This window comes from Daldinia loculata (assembly GCF_022478755.1).
Source record: "Daldinia loculata strain CBS 113971 unplaced genomic scaffold F4817scaffold_48, whole genome shotgun sequence".
Taxonomy (NCBI): domain Eukaryota; kingdom Fungi; phylum Ascomycota; class Sordariomycetes; order Xylariales; family Hypoxylaceae; genus Daldinia; species Daldinia loculata.
This window is the reverse complement of record NW_026054902.1, coordinates 254,028-276,186: the sequence shown is the minus strand read 5'-3', so window position 1 is coordinate 276,186 and position 22,159 is coordinate 254,028. Positions and strand designations below refer to the sequence as shown.

The window sequence follows — 22,159 nt, the reverse complement described above, 5'->3', positions numbered from 1 at the left end:
ATACACGGACCGATATTTCGCCGAACATGGGCTATGAGGTCCACTCTCATTGGCAGAATCTTTTTCATCTTCGACCTAAACTTCGTCGAAATTCTAGAGCTTTCCGCTGCATCTTCTTCTAACCTTGAACCTTACAACAATCTTCTTGTTGTCGGCCGGGTGCCCTCCATGCCGATATTTTCTTCTATTCAATTCGTCAGATATGCTTGCAGATTGATTCTGTAGTCAACAATATCCCGTCCATCTGTCATCAGTAAGCCTCGCCTTTTTATTTATTTCTACGTCCTTCACAATTTCCCCCGTTTGTGAAATCTCTGATGATACACCAGCTGGCACCAGTCATAGAGCGACTTGTACTCCCTTTCTTTGATGACCAATAGCTGTAGTCCTTGAGACTCATATCTGATAAACTCACTTACTTGCAACTTACTTGCAACTTACGATTGTTCGCACTGAATTGACGATTGCTAACGCAGCCTCGTCTCTCTAGCTTTTTCAACCAAACCCAAGCTTCGTGCGAATTATCCTTCTCCAAAATTCACCATGGTTCTCCACAACCCAAACAACTGGCATTGGGTCAGTAAGAATGCCGGTGAATGGACTAGGCAATGGTTCGAAGAGAATCTATCCAAGATCTCGGCCGAAGATGGAGAGGTCACCGCCAAGATTAATAAGGTTGTCAGCATGGACGGGGATGTTGACGTGAGCCAACGAAAAGGCAAAGTCATTACCATCTACGACGTGAAGCTCGTCTTGGAGTACTCTGGTAAGCTAAATGCTGCGAGTATTGGTGAGTGGGAAGTCATCTAACTTGGACTAGGAGCCGCCCCCGGAGAAGAGAGCGTCTCGGGCACTATCACCGTGCCCGAAGTTGCCCATGATACCGAGGAAGATGATTTTACTGTAGGTATCCTATAGTTAGCGTAGCAGTCATGATTAGTACTAACGTCGAAAAAAAGTTCGACATAGATATCTACTCGGAATCGCAGGAAAAGCAACCGGTGAAGGATCTAGTTCGATCCAAGATCACGCCACAGCTACGGAAGGAATTCGCGAAGCTTACACCGGCTTTGATTGCTGAACATGGTAAGGATATCCAACACGCTGCTGGCACAAATCCCTCGAGTGGATTTACCGCACCCAAATACCATGTGCCTTCTGGTGCTACACCAAAGGCCGACGCTAGTGCCGGCACCCAGAAGAACAGTGGTAGCGTCGTCAACACGACAACGGTAACTGATCAGGAGGAATTCCGAACTACTGCTGCCGAGTTGTACCAGACGTTCACCGATCCGCAACGTCTAGCTGCCTTCACCCGTGCACCTCCAAAGAGATTTGATGGGGCCCAAAAAGGTGGCAAGTTTGAGCTGTTCGACGGCAATGTCTCCGGCGAATACGAAGAACTTGAGGAGCCGACCAAGATCGCCCAGACGTGGCGGCTGAACCAATGGCCAGCTGGCCATTACTCTAAACAGGTGATTGAGTTCGACCAGAACGATGTAGACGGCGTGACCGTGATGAGGGTCACCTGGAGTGGCGTGCCAGTAGGTCAGGAAGAGGTGACCAAGCGCAACTGGCAAGAGTACTACGTGAGGAGCATCAAGACGACTTTCGGGTAAGTTCGCATCCTTGGTACCACTTGTATCTTGGCTCTTGAATATAAGCTAACACCGAAAAGATTTGGAACGATCCTATAGTCGAAAACATTCCGGTTGGCCAACGGCGTTCTCTAGTTCAATGGCGTAATTGGTAAACGATACAGTCAACCCTCGCGGGTGATTGTCTGGCCATTTCAACAAATGTGTAAATTCGTAAAGTAGAGGCCTAGGCGTCATGCAGTCTCCCACTAGAACCTTGCATCTAGGTAGTTAAAAGTGCATAAAGAAATAACGATGTTAAATGATAATAAATATTAAAAATTGCCCTGACCACCTTACGAAACTTGTTGAGTATTTTAAGCTTCAATGAATAACCGTTGGTATGGACTCTATTATTGATGTTTTATTCTACGCTCGGTCTCCAACTTCCAACCTCGAACCTCAAATCCCCAACCTCCACATGAGCGCGGAACCATCCGAGCCAATTAGCGAGCTAGAAGCCTACGTCACTCTAATTTCAGGCGAACATACCGCTATCCCCAACCTTCCAACGCTTCCAGGACAGTCTCCATTAGTCTATCAACTCATTCAAGCAGTTGACGCCGCGGCGGAGTTATCTTTTAGAACAATACCTATCTTCCTTATTTCCTACCGAAATCAATATTATGAGATTATCTAAGTCCTGAATTCCTTACTTTACCTAATAGCATATATCTCGCGGGGTCTGATTTGTGAGGCGATCACATCTCATTCACTAGTTTACAATCGAGGTCATGAGATAAAAGTTCCGTCAGGGTTAAACTTAGCAGTGCTTTGATTGAAATTTATAATCTCAACTACTCCTTCGCTATGCCTTCTAATACTTCTAAGGCCTCTTCCGATGAGGTCGACTTGGTAATCCGCCAGGATACCAGCATCCATATGGACTTACATGTCACGAGCTCCAGTTTCAGTCTTAGCCAAGAACTATCACCTATTGCCTCATCGGCTTCCAGTCAAGTTAAAATAAACGAGACCGAGGTCCAACCAGAACAAACCCCCGATTGGGATAATCTTAAAGTCATTCATCGAAATACTCTCCCGCCTCGGAGTCATTTTCATCTTTACAACACTGAAGAGGATGCTCTTTCTGGCGATGTGAGCCGATCTAGGGCTGCTCTACTCTCCGGTACTTGGGGATTCGAATTATCTCCCGGCCCCTTCAAGGGTTCCCGAGACTTCTATAAACCCGACTTCGACCACACAGAATGGAAGCTCATCAAGGTCCCTGGCATGTGGCAGCTTCAGGGATTTGGCAAGGGTCCACAGTACACAAATGTCAACTTCCCCTTTCCAGTAAATCCTCCGCACGTCCCATACGATGACAACGAATGCGGGCGGTATGTCACGCTCTTCGAGGTGCCGGATAGGCTTAAGGATGGGGATCAATGGCGGTTACGATTTGAGGGTGTCGATTCGGCGTTTACCGTCTGGTTGAACGGAAAAGAAGTTGGCTACTCGCAAGGCTCGAGAAATCCGAGCGAATTCGACGTGTCACCGTTCCTTGAACCCGATTCGGAAAACACTCTTTGCGTCGAGGTTTACCAGCGATGCGACGGAAGCTATATCGAGGATCAGGTATGTTTAATATATATAGGACACATAGTCTCCATCAGTTCTGACTTTACTCCAAGGACCAATGGTGGCTCAGCGGCATCTTCAGAGACGTCTGGTTACATTCCTTTCCTTCTGTTCGTCTTGAAGACTTCCATATTCAGACACTCCTCGACGACGATTACAGGGATGGGTTGCTCACGATAGACACTAAGCTGAATAAAGCCAACGAGACCGTCACATTCAAGCTTCTCGATCGCGAAGGTAAAACAGTAACCCCCGATTCTCACACAAGACAGGCGCAACAGTGCAAGCACGAGTATCTGATCAAAAATCCCGAGAAATGGACGGCAGAAACACCTTACCTATACACATTAGTACTATCCGTTGGTTCTACATACATTTCTCAAAAAGTCGGATTTCGCAGGACTGAGCTTATCGATGGCGTCTTTTGCGTTAATGGCAAGCCGATCAAGATCCGCGGGGTAAATCGTCATGAGCATAACGCGCAATCCGGGAGGACGGTCCCGTACGCAGATCTTAGATATGATCTCCAGTTGATGAAAGCATTCAATATCAATGCTATCCGCACGTCCCATTATCCGAATGACCCTAGACTGTACGATCTTGCGGACGAGATGGGGTTTTGGGTATTGGATGAAGCTGATCTCGAATGTCACGGCTTTGGCGAAGTTGGTGGTGATCCAGCGAATTTCACGTCTAACAATCCCGAGTGGAAAGATGCCTATGTAGATCGCGCGGTACAGTTGGTGACGCGTGATAAGAACCATCCAAGTATTATCATGTGGTCTCTTGGGAACGAAGCTTTCTACGGCAGTAATCACCAGGCAATGTATAACGCTCTCAAGAAGATTGACAAAACGCGTCTTATCCACTACGAAGGCGACCAAGAAGCCCAGACAGCGGACATCTTTAGCCGGATGTACACATCTGTTGATGAGATGATTAAACACGCAGAGGAGAAGGTTTGGAAGAAGCCTTTCGTTATGTGCGAATTCGCCCATGCTAGTAAGTAACATTAAATTTTTTTCCTTTCCCTATTATTGACGTGTGTTATAGTGGGCAATGGCCCAGGTGCCGTACAAGAGTATATCGAGGCATTCTACAAATACCCTCGACTAATGGGCGGCTTCGTGTGGGAGTGGGCAAACCACGTAGGTCCATATCGACTTGATTTAATTCTTACTATGTTAGAACTAACAACCTATCACATAGGGTCTTCTCACTAAGACTGAAGACGGCGAGACGTTCTTTGGCTACGGCGGTGATTTCCAACCCGACGAGCCCCACGACGGCAACTTCGTTATGGACGGACTTTGCGATTCGCTACACAACCCCGGCCCAGGCCTCACCGAATACAGCAAAGCTATCGAGCCGGTCCAAGTACTCGCCGTAAAAGGCAGCGAAGTGACGATTGTAAATCGTTATGACTTTCTAACTCTAGACCATCTCAAGTGTTATTGGAGCCTCGTTTCCGACCGGCAACAGATGATTGGAAACGAAATCCTCATCCCAGCGGGAGTTAAGCCGCATACCGAAGCAACGTTGGTCCTCGGCGGCTTGCCGAAGACTCTTTCTACAGACACATGGCTCCAGCTAGACTTCATGGCGCGCACCGAGAGTAAATGGGTGACACCCGGACGAGTCGTAGCCCGAGGCGAACTTCCCCTAACACCACCGCCATCCCTCACTCTCCTTAAAACCCTCTCCGCACCAGATCGCCCACACTTCAAGCGCAAAGACGGCATGCTCTACGTGACAATTCGCTCCGGTAGCACATTCGGCTTCGACACCGGCAACGGCACATTATCCTCGCTAACACACACTTCAAAACCCGACCATAACATCATCACCGTTCCTCTAACCCTTGATTTCTACCGTGCGTTAACAGACAACGATCGCGGCGGGCCCCACGGCAAAGATTGGATAGACCGCAGAGTCCACCAGACGCGCCACCACTTCTCGCAAATAACCACCACCGAAACAGAATCCGGCTGCGTCGTCGTCGTAAAAGGACGCGTAGCTCCTCCGGTCCTAGCCTGGGCCGTCGACACAACGATCACCTACACACTAACATCCGAACACTGCAGCATCCGCGTGCAAGCCAAGCCCAGCGGCGCCCTCCTCCCTACCACATTCGCGCGTTTCGGCTTATCCTTCGGACTGCGCGACATCCGCGTAGTAGAATGGTTTGGCCGGGGCCCAGGTGAATCATACATCGACAAGAAGCGCGCACAGCAGATCAACACGTGGGGTTGGGCTGCCGACGCGCTGTTCAATTACTACGAGTTCCCGCAGGACAGTGGTAACCGCACGGATATTCGGTGGGTGGAATTGCGGACGCGGTGGGGCGGCGAGGACGAATACCCGAATCGCTTGTTAAGGGCAAGGTTTGGGGAACATCAAGGTGCGAGTTTTAGTGTGACGCCGTATAGTACACGCGATGTGGATGAGTGTAAGCATCCGTACGAGTTACGCAAGAGGAAGAGGGATGATCATATTGTCAGGTTGGACTGGTATCACCACGGTCTGGGTACAGGGAGTTGTGGACCCGCGACCCTGCCGGAGTACCAGCTGAGGACAGATCAGGAGTTCGATGTTGAGGTTTTACTAGATTGAGTGGTGGTGGTCTTGTAATATAATAGGCTCGGACTGATATGCATTCATCTGCTCGCTGTATACCTAAGCTGGAACGACCAAGTTGTCGATATATAACAGGTAAAAAACTAAAACAGCGCCCGTGTTTCCATGACTCCCGTTCCAAATCATTTCTTCATACCACTACAGTATCGTACCAAGTCGTCCCAAGCTATGAATCCATAAAGAGGACATGTAATAACCTACTCCAGGCAAAATCTCGCAATAGTATCTGCATCCAGAAGCTCGAGAAATAAATCTATACAGTTCCAAGCTAGTGTAGTTATTAGCTTTTCCTTCCCCAAACATGTCGTTGTCCAGAATAACAAGCATAATGCTGGGATGATAACGCCTCTCAGATTCGAGTTAGGCGTACTGCCAACACCCGTAATCGGCCGCAACGCCGTGCAAGTTGAGACCAACGGCATCAACGCAGCCAGACAGATTGAAGCCGGCTGTCCCAGCGTATAAGCGGTAGCTAGCACCTGTGCCGGCCATATATTCCTCGATTTGGGGACATAGCTTAATACCGCCGGTGCTAGACCCGTCGACGGGCAGGAAGTCGAGCACATCGCGAGCGGGATCGCAGTCCGACAAGACTGTCTTGTTGAACCAACCCCCTGTCAGAGAACCTGCTGGCTCGTATGCCGAGTGGGCCTGTGTGTATTCTATCTGGCCCGAGGGCGCGACGTAGATGGCTTGGCCGCCGGGGACTTCGACCTATAAACGGACATTATGTGAGTAAAGAGGAGGTGCAGCGGCAGTAGTTAGGTAGGCAGAGATATTCGATCAAGAAGATACTCACAGCCATCCCAGTTAGGCCATCATATACAAGAGATCCTTGTACATCAGGACACGAAATGCCCTTAGGGCAGTAGGTTTCGGGTCCTGAGATACCGGTGTAGAAGCCCTGAGCAGCAGCATTTAGCAGTGCGCCGTCGACCTCGGTGTCCGGGGCAAAGACGGTGAGGAAGTATGTTGTTGCTGAGGCGAGAGTAGAGTAGGCGAGGAAGAGAGACAGTAAATACATCGTGTTGTCTTCTCTAGAACTATTCTTGGGGCTGGATTGAGGGTCACAAAAAGGGGTTGGTTAGTAGTGAGAGACGACAGCTGAATTGGTGATTAACGAGAGTGGGTGGATCACAATGGCTTTCATAAGCCTCCAATTATCTCCAATAGCACCAATTAAGTAGTATGAGGCTTTGGTTACAGTTAGGAGAATTGAGGCTACAGAATAAATAAAATGAGTTGAGAATCTTGAGACGACAGAAGGCGTACAACGGTTAGACATTGTGAGAGAGGAACGTCCCGCCTACGTACTACATATTAGACACATTTGCTCTTACCCTTCGTCTTATTTTTTTCCCTTTATCTAAGGGTGATACTTTCATTTTCTTGGTGTTTGCACCTTCTCTCCCCTTACGATAGCAAACTGCGACCTGTGATACTCATAACTACACAAAATGAGGCTATTCCCACCAAAACATCTTGGCTTAAATTAGGTAAGTACGTCAGGCACCACTACTACACACCCCCTATTAATCCAAGATAGGAGGCCTACTTGTCGATTAGTTATAATTGATATGATAGGTACCAGATCATATTAACGGTATATCCGTTGAAGCCGTAAAGGAGGGTGAATGTAACGACGATAAGAACAAACACCAGCTGACCTCGACCTCGGTCAGCGAGCTTGTTATGTTCTAAGCGCGAATGTTCGGTCAGCCGAATGGTTTGTCGAGTGTATTTTAGTTATGTTGTTTTGAGGGTATTCTTCACATTCTCAAAAGTTCAATGCATTGCAAGTTGATAGGTATGCGTATGTGAATTGAATAATACATCGCGATGACGCGCTGGTCGCTCTGGTCGCTCTAAATGCTGAAAAAGTGATTACATAAGGCAACAAGCTAGTACGGAAGTACCCACCGACAGCCCCTGTCCACTGCCCTGTCCACTGCCCTGTCTGTCTCCATAAAGTTAGTGGAGCTATGGTGCATTTTACGTACCACTTCCAAGTTCTATACGCTTTTTCTTGTTCTTCAACACGTTGACACGTAACGACGCGCCGTGATCACATTTCTTGAATTATATCATTACATTCAGTCTGCATTACGTTGATTAACCCCCTTTTCAAGTATCCCCCCCATCACGAGACAGTCATTTCATGCGAACCATATGTAGTTTTAATTCTTCACTCACCTCTTCAGGTCATCCTCATAGCCTCAAAGTCACACCCATCGTCATGAAACGAGATAGTTCGTAATTCCTGTCGCACGACTAATAGACGGATGTAGCCGGTGTAGCAGGAACCCTCGGGGCAAAATGCCATTTCATCCATCAACACTATTCGTAGGTATTTCCTTGTTTGTCTCTGTTCCAGAAATAAACGTGCATGACGAAAACTCCCCACGCCTGCCCCAGGCTTCTGACCATATTCGGACAGGTTCGAGGCGAGGACTAGCTTTGATTGGCTACGGTAGTAACAAGGCGGCGTCTTATTCAAGCTCAGCGTTAATGCTTAATACCAGCGGGGGTTCATACCCCCCTTTCAGTAGTATACCGCAACGGGCCATGATACCGGCAGTAGACTGTAGTAGTAGTAGTCTGCACTATTCTTGATTTAAACCAACTGTCTCGGGAATAGGATATACTTGTCTTACATACATACAGCTATATCAGTAAGCCAGGTCATACCCTGGTATCCTATGTACAAGTGCTGTTGCATCTGTTATGCTTTCGCCGATATCCTTATCTCATGATGTAGCTGCCCTTATGCTGCACATGTGCTCATGCCTGTCTCGTATCTACCGTAGCTAGAGTATAACAAACATATCGAGGCAAGGTCTTTCGTGTAGCCTGCCTGCCGTCTTATGATCAACATGTCTATACTCTTCGTACCTACTTAAAGTCGCCGTGGCGCTAGAGTTCCAAGGAAGCCTAGCCCCATTCCTAGAATATATCCATGATATAAAGCCTTGATGTTATTCCTAGTGACATAGCTTTCAGTATCATTATCCAACTAACCTCGTATTACTACTCCAAGTTTCTACTCTAGAACCTCAAGCCTATATATTTATTCGTCTAAGTCCTCGTCTTCGTCTTCCAAATCATCTACTCTATCTTCTCTTTCTTCCTACATGCCCCTATTCCGTCTCTACCCAAGAATCACACGTATTCACCAACCATCATTTTCTCATATTTCCAAGATGGCCACCCGCAACCACCACCATGTCTGCTACGTAGTTCCGCCCTACATGCTTAGCGCTATTGCCGACAGCAGTAACAACGAGGACCACATCCGCGAGTCTGCCCGCCATGCACTCACCATTCACAAGAGTTACTGTGACAAACGAGAAAAGCGATTCGCTGCACTCTGCGCACCTCGCGGCAGCAGGGCCGCTAATATTCATCAGAGACAGGGCATAGTGCCTGACCACATGCTTCAGCACATCGCCGACAATGAAGATGTTGACGATGACACCCGTGCTTGCGCTAAACGGGATTTGGAGCATATTAGAGGTATTCACGCCAAGTACCAAGAATCCCAGGGCCTTCGTGCCGAGTCGTCCGACCAGAAGGACGGTATAACCACTGAGCAAGCCTCGAAAACTACCGAGAAAACTTATCGTGCCGTGTACGATGCCAACCACGACTCCAACGAAGCCCATCTCCCCGGCAAAGTGGTTCGAGTAGAAGGCCAAAAAGCTTCGAAGGACGAGCCTGCCAACGAGGCCTACGACAATGCCGGCCTTGTGCTCTCCTTCTACGCCGATATATTCAACTGGAAGTCGATCGACAACAAGAACATGCACGTCATAAGCTCGGTGCACTTCGGACAGAACTACGAAAACGCCTTTTGGGATCCGGAGATTGCCCAGATGGTGTATGGCGACGGACACGATTTCCTTACCAACTTCACCGGCTGCATAGATGTCATTGGCCACGAGCTCACTGTAAGATATATAATCCCTATGCGAATTCTAAGTGATGTCGTTAACTCTTGTTCTAGCACGCTGTCACCGAACATACTTCACCTCTTGACTACATGGGCCAGAGCGGTGCCCTGAACGAACACGTCTCGGACGTCTTCGGCATCATGATCAAGCAGAGAGTCGAGGATGAGACCGCCGACAAGGCCGACTGGCTGATCGGCGAATACTGTCTGGTGCCTGGTGTCAAGGGTGTTGCTCTGCGAAGCATGAAGGCTCCTGGAACAGCTTACAACGACCCTCGTTTTGTAAGAACTCCTTCATGTCAGCAATTTAAGGAGGCTTGATACTAACATTACTGCTACTAGGGCAAAGATCCTCAGCCAGCCCATTTCAAGGATTACAAACTAACACTCGAAGACAACGGGGGCGTGCATCTCTACTCGGGTATCCCGAACAAGGCGTTCTACAACGCTTCCGTTGCATTTGGCGGCTACTCGTAAGTACCTAATTTACTCAGCCAATCTATTGTAACTAACAAATCGCACAGGTGGGAGAAAGCCGGCAAAATCTGGTGGGAAACAATGCAGAGCGGTCAGGTCCCCTCCCGCTGCACCTTTATTCAGTTTGCAGACGTGACGGTGGACAAGGCCGGAGAGCTCTTTGGAGACGATGCCGCGGCTATCGTCCGCAAGGCCTGGAACGACGTGGGCGTCGCTAGAAAGTCCTAGGGAGGAGGCTGCGACCCTAGCTAAGTGGAATAATTCGTTGCGTACGTGGAATACGGATTTCGGAGTAGATGGGATGGTTGGGATTATCCTAGGCGGCGAAACAAACACTCCTTGAATTTGGAATAAGAGGTCTACCTAGATTATTACATCAGTTTTTCGAGTAGCGAACATTATTAAATTGAATTTAATTATGTATTTTTATTCCGATTGTGTAGTCCACGTACATTAGTAGGTTGGTATATATTGATAATCCTAAATATACGATACCAACCTAGCAGTTTACCGTCATCAACATATCATAGAATAATAGCAACCCGTATAATTCAACCGAGACACATCTGTATGCCTACTACCTGGGACTCAAAGCGGAAACCTACTGGCTTTGTATTCCGCTCTGAGCTCCTTGGTCGACTTCCCAACAAATCGAACGTCTGAGTCTACATTCTTTTTGAAGAATTTATCTAGACCCTCCTTAATACCCTCCTTAATCCTCTCTCTTTCATTCTCATCATACCACCCTATCATCTCGATGACCGCGGGTGGCACGCAAAAACGGAGCCGCTTTATCACTTCATTAACTAATCGACAACACCCCAACGGACAGTAGCACTCCTCGAAACTCAGTTCCAATCGGTCGGGCACTAGCATGCGAATTTCATCGAAGACAGTGTCCCAGGATTCCAGCAGATCCATTCTCATCGTATCGTGGAAGTTTATCAGATAGTTACTCGGCTGTAATGGCTCCGACTCTTGATTATCATTTCCACTTGACTCGGATAATTCCTTATGTTCCTTACGTTCTTGATATATCTCAACCTGGTCCGAGGCATTTATGTTTCGCATGTCGAAGGTGAAGCTAACGTAACTGAGAAGCGCAAAGGGCGGGGTGTACATCCCCTCCTGCCAGGAATCCGTCTCGTGGGAAGAAGACGAAGTTATTGGCAAATAAAAGGGACCGTAGGGGAAGACGAAGCGGTTGCAGCCATAGTATATGGTCGTCGCTTCTTCATGAACGTTTCTGCTTACACCATTTATCAACCCAATGGGACGTATCACAGATCTGTTCCTGAAGCGCCAGTTTGGGAGGCCCCGATACCGTAAGTAGTCCCCATAGAAACCACGGGTCTCGAAATCATAGACAGCGTGTTCAGTGTTGGGAATACCTGATATTCCTATTTCTAGGTAGTTCGGTAAGAAAACCGAGCCCTTATCGAGAAGATACTTGTAGATCATATCGCGCAGCTCAAGAGATAAGCTCATGAAGCCGTGAAACTCGGTGCCAATACGCTTCTTCTCCTTGTAGCGAAGCAATAGCTGATCGGCATCCATCTCGACTCCCATCAATACTTCTCTCCGCTTATAGTACTCTTCGAGACGAGTTTCCCAAGTCTTAGTTCGTTCAGTGGTAAAATACACCAGGGCAGCCGGGTCGTTGTGGTATAATGAACCCTCCCATTCTTCTGCTTGCTTAAGTGAGACACCCATTTCGTACTAGAGACGCGAATAAGAATATCTGCACCGTTATGCGTACAAGTCGGTTAAATCGATGGCACATACATGCTATTATTAGAAATTAGGAAAGCTCAAAGCTATAATTCGCGGCAAACATGTATGTGTATCTGGAGGGGGAAGTGTTGTAAACGGATGGTGGAAAAAGCAAGGTTGCGTATGAGGAATAGAGATATCCAGGTACATTCGCAAACGGTTTCCCCGGTCCCGCATTAGATTAAGATTCCCCGGGTGTCAACCTATGGCTATGCGGGTTTCCGCCTATCGCCCGCCGTCTTAGGATAAATAACGCACGAACACATCATCGCGGATCCCAACTACACTTGGGCAAAATTCGTTTATGAGCTAGAAGCTTTACATATGTTATACTCGCACATCGATTATATCTTAGCAAAGTTGCCGGTGCAAGTTTCTATTGTAAGAATCAGCAATCAGCCCATAGGCGAATAATTCCATCCGTCACTATAGCAACTATTCCTCCCCCTTAGCATCTAATCCACAAAGTTGACACAGCCCCGGAGGCTGTCCACAAGCTCAGAGTCGAATTCCGACAACCAAGCAGGTTCCCCTGTACTATCTTGTTTGCCCTCCGCATTCTCGCATTCTTGAAAAGAGTCCGAGTCAAAGAAAAGGGGTGAGCGATCGCCCACCTCCTGAATTAAGGAAGTATTAATGACCTCGCCTTGGTCTAATTCAGGTGAGCTCGATTTGAGGCTTAAGGTCTCCTGAGCTGTCGGGTTCAATTGTAGGTGTGTATCATAGCTAGAAGAATTAACCGAAGGCAAATCGAAGCGTTCAGACGCTTTCTGCAACTCATCAACTGTAGTAAAGCTAAGATTCGATTCCTAACCATGATCTATGCTTTCTTTCAGGACTTGAACATTGCCAGGATATAGGGTTTCATCTCTCTTCAATGTTGTTTGAGATTTTCCGTCATTCTTCGACAACTTAGATGTGATAATCCTTTGAAGATCAGGAAATTCATCGTCAAACATGTCGCTATCATACTGCATATAATCTTCGCTTCCACCCCAGGCCGCATTCGCTTTATCAGAAGACTCCATCATCTTATCCAAGGGTTCTTGGGATGGAACAAGCGTGGAGCGGGTTTTCGAAGTGTTCATGGTTGAGAGTGAATTGGTAGCTTTTTGACCCATCCCGTGGGGGAGCGATAAATTCGGAGGGGAGCAATTAGTCTCATAATTGCTCCGAATTGTAGAGAGGTCGATGCACTCAATATCCGATACATCCATGTTTACGCTATGATCCATAGCCTTGCTTTTTTTCTTAGCGAGTCTCATCCCTTTACCATCTTTTGCTGAGCGCTTTCTCTTCGTGTTAGGTAGAGTAGTTTTCGGGAAGCTTGTGTCAGCCGTTTGCTTAGCACCTACGTCATAGGATTCAGAAAGAGTAGCAGGCATAGGTCCTACTAATCGTTTCCCGTTGGTTCTGCCGGTATTGTCGTTCTTGTTGGCTTGGAGGACTTCTGAATGCTTTTCTGGGACTTTGGCAGGGTCGCCTTTAACTGTATCATCTCCCGCAGCACCTTTGTCCTTCTTCTTATCTCGTGGTGGCGGTCGAGGTTTATCCACCCCCTCGTGGCAGCATCTGTGATTACAAGGCTTTCCCGCGCCGGTGGGACGGCCGTTACGACAAGGGTGGTTACACATCCATCTTCCGTTTTCCATCTTAGCAGGTTCGGAGACCAGATGGCTCTTCTCTTGGGTTAGCACATTGTCAATAAGTGGGAAATCTTCAGTATCATCCAGCGGACCCGAGAAATCTTGTGACTCTGCCTCGCCATTCTGGTCCATTGAGGTCAAAGCAGCATTCAACATGTCTTCATCGGGAAGGTCTCCATAGTCCATATCATCTTCTGAAGATTCTATGGTAGCTGTCTGACGCTGTACCGGTTGGGCCTTTCTATTTCTGAATGCTGATTCGGGTATATTAGGCTCTAGTGTTTTGGTGACTTGGGTTCCAACAATCTCTTCGCAGCTGAAGTAACAAGATATCTTTTGATCTGAACCGCCAATCGCCACAGGGAATCTCAGATCCAGGCCGGTAGCCCTGTTGATTTTATTCAGGCTCCCTCGCCAAAGGTACGCAAGATTACCATCTGTTGTCGAAGCCATGAATGTCACCGCTGGTATTTTATCGTTCCACTTCGGTACACCCTTCGTATTGCAATAGCGGAGGTTAACTTTCACTGTTACTGTCACATTGTGTTCCAGTTGCGACGAGTGTGCAGTGCCAGTGATGAGGTTAGCTCCCATGGCCAGGCGGGGAAAGTTTTCCAGAGTCTTCAACAGCCTCACCCCGTACGGAGGGTTCCTGCTTGAAATACGCTCGATCTCGCCGAAGTCCCTGTCGGCGAGTCCTAGTACTGTATGGACTCCATGACTGACCCATTTCCGAACCATTACAGGACCAGACCCTGGGATTTGAGAAAGCTGTGATGGTTTATTCTCCCACGAATTTGCAGCGAGGGCACGGGCGAGTTCAAGACCGATCTTTGTACCCAACCCATCACCATCAAATGCGCGACAATCTACAAAGCAACGTACTAGGCGATTCATTCGATCGAATATAGCAACTTTGTCCATTGCAATTCTCTGCTTGAGAAGGCCAATCCCCTTTTCGTTTGGCAGCTCCACACCCCTAAGGTGGACCTGGATCATGACGAATATTTTATGCCAGGTCTGCGTCAAAGTCTCCTTGATTGGATGGAGGATGAAAGGGGATTTATTCAGGTCTCTGAATACAGCGCGCTCGTCAGGCTTAAATCGGAAGTCTTTGAACTCCATAGCCTTGCAGAGCGTAGCGAGCTATAAAAGTTAGTCAGCGGTCCGCCTCTAGGTGTTGAAGATTGATGATTTAAAACCTACTGTCTCTTGAAGTGCCGCACCCCGAGGAATTGATAGGAGCTCCTTCATAGTCTCGAAGTTGACCATGTACCTTGACATAGCGTGTCCATATTCTGTACACCGAAATGGCGCTTGCCCAGTAACTAGCCCGTTTTGCTGTAGTAGCTTGAGATCGCGCTCGCACCATTCTTCCATTCTCTTGTCGGCGTCTTCGGCATTGCGGACATCTTCAAGGTGATAGAGCGATGGAGATTGACGTACTCGTACACTGAGGAACGTTCCCCCAATCCATTTCTTCGCAGTCTGGACGTCTTGTATCGTGCCCAAGCTGATTTCGGAGTTGAGATGTTCGACCAGGTTTCGATGAAGCGTGCTTTCTAAAGTCTCGTCCCCAGATATCATGCTTTTATATCGATCAACGTTTGCTGTACGAGTCATAATAATGGCAACAGCGCTATCGTCAAATTGTGGTCGGCCAGCACGACCAAGCATTTGCATAACCTCCAGGTTTGAATATTCTTGAAGCTTGTTGTCGGAGTACGCAACTGTCCCCTTTAGAACCACGGTATGACAAGGAAGGTTCACTCCAACTGCTAAAGTCGATGTGCAACAGATAACATGAATCTGGCCATCGAGGAAGTTCTGTGCTACTGCTAATCTATCCTGTGTGTCGAGACCCGCGTGGTGAAAAGCCACACCATATCGTGCGATCTCCTGGAGCTCTGCGCTTGTCACTGAGACTCGTCTTGTCGGTGCTGGCCAAGCTCGGTCTTCTACGCTGCAGGTTGACCACCATTCAGCTAGCTTCCGAGCGGTTAGCTCGCACGACTTTCGGGTAAAGCAGAATATCATGATTGGCTTCTTCTCTGAATGCTTTCCAAGTAGCATGGCCAGCTTCCCGTCGAGAGACTTTTCGAATGAAAAATCATTCGAGCAACCTTCGTATCCGTACACATATCGCTGTAGTTTGACTGGCCGTAGTTCCTCACCAAATGCCTCAGTCCGGGCTGCGTCATGTTGATTCGAATGGTCTCGTCCGAGCCACTTCGCAATGTCTTCGATGTTTGGGACGGTAGCACTTAAAGCAATAAATCGGATATTTGCCCCAATAGTTTTCATACGAGAAACAACAGCTTCTAATGTGGCGCCGCGAACGTCTTTTAGGATATGTACTTCGTCAATTAGGACTAGACGGACCATCTCCAGTAGTTTCCGATGATCTGACCACTTTCTGGTTATAGAATCCCACTTCTCAGGGGTAGTGACGATAATTGATGCACTGCCTACTCGACTCGCCTTTGTTTGCGAAGTATCGCCGGTAAGTTCGATACATCCTAGATTCATATGACTAAATTTGTTTTGCCAGTCTTTCGCTCGCTCTGAACATAAGGACTTTGTTGGCGCTTGATAGACGATTTTGTAATTCTCACTACCCGGGCTCATTACAAGCTTGCAGATAGCCATTTCCAGAATAGCTGTCTTGCCAGAACCCGTCGGAGCCGAGACGACAACATTATCGTTTGTGCCGTATACGAGTGGGAAACATCTAGATTGGACAACGTTAAAGAGCTCGTAAGGGAAAACAGCCCGGAACTTGTCAGGCAGTGCCTGCCTTGGATCGATTAGGCGAGTGGAATTCACGATAGGCGGCTCATCCGGAGCATGGTTGAGGTTTAAATCTAACCGACTTGCTCTTTTATGGGATATAAGAGGACTATTAGCTCCTTTAGCCTTTTGTTTAAGGCTCAGGCGCATAGAAGGACTAGACCCGCCAATAATTGTAGGGGAGCTGCTGGTGAGCGAGCTTTCGAACGCTGCATTTGAGTTTGGAGCTTTCATCTACGATTAGTATGCTATAAACAACCAAACATGGCTTTTGACTAACCGGTGTAGAAAGGAGGTGTCATCATTTGCACTCCAGGTTGTAATTCTCCTATTCTGCCCGATCCACCGCCACGCTCAAATATTGACTGGGAGCTTGGACTCGGTTTGATTTTCTCTATATGAGCTGCAATACTTGAAAACGGCGACTGGTGGCCTGGATCACGCGTCGCGAATGCCCTAAAATGATGGCTTGCATCTCCTATAACACGTCTTGCTTGATTAGGGGTATTGGTAAGGGGTAGTGATATGCGTTGATCACGATGTTCCGACTGATGAAGATGGGCAGGCCTATGCAATCGACCGAGTAGAGTGCGATCTATGCATTATTAGGAACTTCTAGTATTTCTGAATAGTTATCTTGGCCTGCTAACTTACCAAAATCATCTAAGTCTTGATCTCCTTCAGGTTCTATGTCGCTTTCATTAGTGCTACTAGGAAGCTGAAATCGTGAAAATTGATAGTCGTAGTCCGGGAAAAGAGTAGTGGTATGGTCAATGATGTTCTGGATATGCCTATCATGCGCTGATGTGTACGGGAGGCGATAGTTATGGCTACCTTTGCCCGGCTCTGCTCCGTTAGACATGGCGCTGATCGTAGGAATGGCGCTTCTCGTGGATCCCACAAATGTTCAAAGATACAGAGATAACAAATAAAACTACGAGAATTTCTAGTAATACAAAGACAACGGCCGATGTTGGCCAGGCGTCGACATGCCGGCCGATATTCGCGAGAATAGGAACACACTTAGAGATCCCGGAAAAGATCAATCGTGATGAAGAGATTTGAAGTTGAAGAAGGGAGGAAAGCACCTGCACGGAAGTATATAGAACGCAAGTGCATAGGCGTCCTAAAACTTTGATTATCTAATTCTGCTTCAGGATGGTAGTTACCTCGAGTTAAAATAGGAGGCAGGGTGAGCGGACATGTTATGACATGTAACATCTTGCCTGCTCCTTCCGACTATAAATTAAAGGAGAAACCTCGATGCCACGTGACTCTTCGGATAGGGGTTAGACATCTTCATGGAGCGTCAACATGGTTACAATTGAAAGCAGAAATGGGTCGACAAGAATATTTACCTAGGTATGTAACTAGTACATATGCACAAAGCACACGGTATCATTGCAATTTCCAATTCAATTGGATTTGTGCAATTATCAAGATTGACCAGTATCTTATAATGCATCTAATAGTCAGTCCCCCGTATACGAGAAGGGAGCCTCGTTCCAACTTCGGCTCGGCACTTATCTTAAGCAGTACCTTCTCATACTCCCAAGAGACCGCCACTCCGTATTCCTCTATTGTCTAAGTAGTCCATAATTCATATACGCTCATTCGTCCCGGTTCTTCCCCTGAGAAGATGGCACACGATTGTGGAATCGCAGTGGTGAAGCAGGGCGCGAGGTCGAGAGACCCATCCCCTTCATGCTCTCAAGCGGATTGGGAACGCTTAGCTTGTCGTCCGTGTACCTTGGCGTATTCATCGGGTCGATAGTCGTCTTCTCAAAGTTGACAATGTTGATCGGTGGCGGCCGGCCGCGCTTCCGATCAGGACCTGTGTAGAGGAAGGTCGAGACGAGTACCAAAGCAGTACCAATGAGGAACTAAGAATAGCAATCAGCGAACCGCTTCGCATAAAATAGAGATTACTGGATGATGTAAAACATACCGTTAGTGTAACATGAACTTTGAAGAACCATACACTAAATAGGAAGCCTATGACAATGCTTATACTCGTAGCAAAGTTCTTGGCAATGTTGTCGGCGTAATTGATGCAAAGCGAGGTGAGCACACCGCCGAACGCTTGTAGGATGATCAATGCCCACACAATCCAGTTGTACCCATCGAATAACCCATGCTTCGCAATCTCTTCGCCGTCTTTAAATACGATTCCCAGCAGCGCCGGAAATAGCGAATAGAACGACAGCTGTATGTTGCGAGTCCAGACAGAAGCAGGATTTTCCGTGTCCTTAAGGACCTTCTCGAAGTAGACCCCCGTCAAGCCAGAAATGACCGCTACAGCAAATACAGCCGACAGTCCGATCGAGTAGTTCATTACGGGCGCTGTATTTTGATCTTCCTCGATTCCTTCGTATGTCGCAGAACGTTTCGCAAGAGCCTGGCCAACTTCGGCTATGGTTTCCATGCCACGCTTCGTGAGCTCCCTCGCCACGTCGCCCATTCCATTCGCTACTTGGCCAAGCTCATGTACCGAACGAGGGAAGAAGTGATCCGTCATGTCGTGGATCATGAACGAGCTATCTTTCGAATTCGAGGATGGGATACACACGACCGAAACGCCCGTGGTGAGAATAATGAGAGAAACCCAACGCTTCACGGTCACGGATCGGCCGAGCATCGTCACAGTAAATATCGCAGTCGTAAGAATCCGGAGTTGGTACAGAATCTGAAAATGGACCGGATCAAGGTTCCCTACTGCGACATATTGTAACATGTTCTGCAGTGTGTATAGCGTCGCTGCGATAGCTACCTTCCAGCCGTCACCCGAAAAAACCGAGTTGAATATCTGCTCGAATATGACGGTCGCGGGCGTCGAGGGTGCTAGGTTCCTCGAAACTTCGTATATGGCGAAGGTTAAAGAAATCGCCAACTTCATCACTTCGGTCAAGAACACAGCTGTTGACGTGAAATATCGGTGGTCGCCGCTCGGAGGCATCATTCGGGAGTAATGCATGAGTATGATCAGCACTGAGTTTTGGAAAGTTAACTAAGAGTGGTGACATGTTAGCCATACTGCGCTGTCGCCAGGTGATACCTCTTCCAACCGCCCCAGCACATACCGTAATAAGAGAAAGCTGCTTCATGGGCACGCCGAAGAGAAGAGGCCCTCCCGCGGGTTGCGGGGCACCATCGAGGAGAGCCATGATGGTTAATAAGTTATGACCGCAGTTTAGCCAAATTAGCGAAAACCTCGTTCGCTGGTGTTTTCTCTTCCCTTTCTTTCTAAGCCCCTCCTAACCGGTCGAAGTTTTTGTTTAAATAATGACTGAATTAGCTGATTGATGTCTCAAAAAGCTCTATGCGAAAATCTTTTCCTGTTATAAAATTGCCGCAATAATAGTGGAAATTCGTAATCGCGTGTCGGTTGTCGTCAATAAAAGAAAAATGAAACTTGGATTGAAGACAGTATTCAATGCGTCGCGTCTCGTTAAATAAATTGAAAAAGATGCAGAGTCATTGAAGGTATTGCCGATTTGGGCGGAGGCGCTTCAACCACCCACATCCAGGTCACTCCCAAAATGGGACCAGACCTATTAAGCTCTTCTCAACCCCTGAATGTGACACCACTTAGTGTAGCAAGCAAAGATTCTGTGACACTCGGTGTCAACGGGGGTCAAGTCAACTTAGACAACTTGACATATAGCAGTCAACTTTAGAAGCTGTATTTAGATTAGGTTGGAAAAGTGAGTATGAAAAGGCAGAAGGGGAACAAAAGGGTTTGCAAAAGTTCTTGTTCAGCAAAAGGCCGTAGAACTGCGTATGTGCTGTCATGGCTACGGGTACCTGTGCTACTTATTTAGGGCCTGACCATACATAAGTTGGCATAGGTTGATGATATCAAAGGCGCTCGAGTTTTCCCCCAATACGTAAGGATCATCAAGGCTCGAGCTATGTTGTGCCTGGACACTACAGGGTACCACCACGATTCTGCAAATAATAGGTACTAAAATAGGTCGCAATAATTGTGGAATACCGCCAGATCCTGTTCTAGCCTTGATGCATCGTGTTACGTACCTGGATACCGAACCAACCACATGTGGACGGTTCAAGCTGTAGCAAACGATAATACCGAGTTTTCCCACGGAGGAATAGTTAGTATCCGTTTGAGTTCCCCGAACTCCGCCGTACACTAGGTAGTCTTCATATCCGGGGCTATTTAATTAAAGTCAGTATTGTTCCGATGACACGTATATTACCTCTTATGTATAGTTCAGTCCGTTTAGCTTGTTATTAGTTGGTTGCGCCTTGGCCTCTTTCGGCTTCCGTGATCGTTACGGAGCGATCTGATTTTCGTGGGGGGGGTATCCAAAAAGAGCTCCAGGTTCTTGATCTCCTCCGGTCACTTCGAACGACGCATGTTTCAAATCGATTTACACACCGCTAGCATGAAGGCGTTTAACCTTTTTCCTTCTTCTTCTTAAACGTATTGGTGTTAGTGCGGTTGCTTTACAAGGACTTTACATTATATCCAAGGCTTTAGATATTGCGCGGGTGGGTATTATCTGAGCTCATTATCTACCTACTATTTCTACACCATTAGTATCAAGTCATGGCCCCATGATATCAACGCATGAATTTGCAATCATCTATGCCAGTCTAGAGTATCTAGCGGATAACTTTCACTTCCTCTCTAAAAAAAAAAAAGCTTGACTGTAAAGTATCGTCATGACTTGCAAAGCTCCCGTGAGCAAGAAGACGGCGCTAAAAGGAAGGATGCGGGGTGAACGGGAAAGAAACTGATGTATTTCTTGTTCTACCTGCATCACTAAAATCCATATATGCGAAAGGATTAGTAGCCTAGGTACCTACCTATCCTAACAGTCCCAACTGCAAGTCATATTATTATTCCCACCCCCTTAGAGAAAAAGAACCGAATAGCTTCGATTTGCGGGTATTTTATTAGGTCAGATCGTGGTTCGCGGGGCTTGGATCTTTTACGGATCCACAGCTCAAGTGAATGCCAATCGATGTCTTCAACGTGGTCGATGCACTGTTAGATCATCGCGATGTTGTAGAATGATTTACCTGCTATTTCAGATAGGAGAGCTTGAGCAAGAGAAAAATCAACACGTGCATAATAGAAAAGAGGAAGTACCAAAAAAAAAAAAAAGAAGAAGAAAAAATCCTCCCCTAAAAAAAACTCCAAAAGACAAAGAAGAGTAAATAAAAATTTACAAAAATGAATTGCCAGCTGCAGGGTTCGAACCTGCGCATCTCTCGATAATGGTGTTCAAGATCTTTTAAATCAGACTTAAAACCACCGCCTTAGACCACTGCAAGGTATTAGCGTGTGAACAGGTTGCGATGAAATCTTTGTAAAAACATACCTCGGCCAAACTGGCTATTGGACATTCCTTGAAGTTTTCAAACGGTTTAATGCCGCTTATGACCCCCTCCATAACAATCACTCCGCCAGCCAATGAATTTTGGAGGATCAAATTTACATCCACACATACACAAACACATATACAAACACAAATACAAACACACACATACATGTACAGCAAGTCCACAGTTGTATTTTCTATAGTTACCTATGTATTTTCATTTCTTTCTATTACTCCGTCTTGTGTGTCCTCAAGAGCGAGAAATGGCTAACAAGAGGAATATGATACCCTTTCGTGAACATCGCGATGAATTCGAATCCG

General features: G+C 47.1%; 7 protein-coding genes across 7 annotated transcripts; 3 read left to right on the top strand and 4 right to left on the bottom strand.

The window, feature by feature from the left end:
* Positions 1-230: 230 nt before the first annotated feature.
* On the top strand, positions 231-1,977 carry F4817DRAFT_346373 (activator of Hsp90 ATPase). Its single transcript, XM_049304388.1, has 4 exons — positions 231-766; positions 821-903; positions 960-1,615; positions 1,679-1,977. Exons 1-4 carry the CDS (start codon positions 544-546, stop codon positions 1,695-1,697), a joined length of 981 nt encoding a protein of 326 aa, XP_049156392.1. The 5' UTR covers positions 231-543; the 3' UTR covers positions 1,698-1,977.
* Positions 1,978-2,362: 385 nt separating this feature from the next.
* F4817DRAFT_208302 (glycoside hydrolase family 2 protein) lies at positions 2,363-5,942 on the top strand. Its single transcript, XM_049298661.1, has 4 exons — positions 2,363-3,215; positions 3,272-4,220; positions 4,272-4,366; positions 4,428-5,942. Exons 1-4 carry the CDS (start codon positions 2,448-2,450, stop codon positions 5,829-5,831), a joined length of 3,216 nt encoding a protein of 1,071 aa, XP_049156391.1. The 5' UTR covers positions 2,363-2,447; the 3' UTR covers positions 5,832-5,942.
* F4817DRAFT_367408 (uncharacterized protein) lies at positions 5,785-6,879 on the bottom strand (the record flags this gene model as incomplete). Its single annotated transcript, XM_049307117.1, has 2 exons — positions 5,785-6,569; positions 6,655-6,879. 2 exons carry the CDS (start codon positions 6,877-6,879, stop codon positions 6,216-6,218), a joined length of 579 nt encoding a protein of 192 aa, XP_049156390.1. The 3' UTR covers positions 5,785-6,215.
* Positions 6,880-9,055: 2,176 nt separating this feature from the next.
* On the top strand, positions 9,056-10,509 carry F4817DRAFT_360670 (Metalloprotease; the record flags this gene model as incomplete). Its single annotated transcript, XM_049306307.1, has 4 exons — positions 9,056-9,802; positions 9,859-10,086; positions 10,147-10,277; positions 10,329-10,509. The coding sequence occupies 4 exons, from the start codon at positions 9,056-9,058 to the stop codon at positions 10,507-10,509; spliced, it is 1,287 nt and encodes a 428-aa protein (XP_049156389.1).
* Positions 10,510-10,661: 152 nt separating this feature from the next.
* F4817DRAFT_346368 (uncharacterized protein) lies at positions 10,662-12,288 on the bottom strand. Its single transcript, XM_049304387.1, has one exon. The coding sequence runs from the start codon at positions 11,992-11,994 to the stop codon at positions 10,870-10,872; it is 1,125 nt and encodes a 374-aa protein (XP_049156388.1). The 5' UTR covers positions 11,995-12,288; the 3' UTR covers positions 10,662-10,869.
* Positions 12,289-12,863: 575 nt separating this feature from the next.
* F4817DRAFT_360669 (P-loop containing nucleoside triphosphate hydrolase protein) lies at positions 12,864-17,352 on the bottom strand (the record flags this gene model as incomplete). The annotated part of the gene is made up of 4 exons (XM_049306306.1): positions 12,864-14,846; positions 14,907-16,717; positions 16,771-17,085; positions 17,145-17,352. The coding sequence occupies 4 exons, from the start codon at positions 17,350-17,352 to the stop codon at positions 12,864-12,866; spliced, it is 4,317 nt and encodes a 1,438-aa protein (XP_049156387.1).
* Positions 17,353-18,100: 748 nt separating this feature from the next.
* On the bottom strand, positions 18,101-19,654 carry F4817DRAFT_318654 (nucleotide-sugar transporter; the record flags this gene model as incomplete). Its single annotated transcript, XM_049300943.1, has 3 exons — positions 18,101-18,373; positions 18,439-19,497; positions 19,571-19,654. 3 exons carry the CDS (start codon positions 19,652-19,654, stop codon positions 18,101-18,103), a joined length of 1,416 nt encoding a protein of 471 aa, XP_049156386.1.
* Between the last annotated feature and the right edge of the window lie 2,505 nt (positions 19,655-22,159).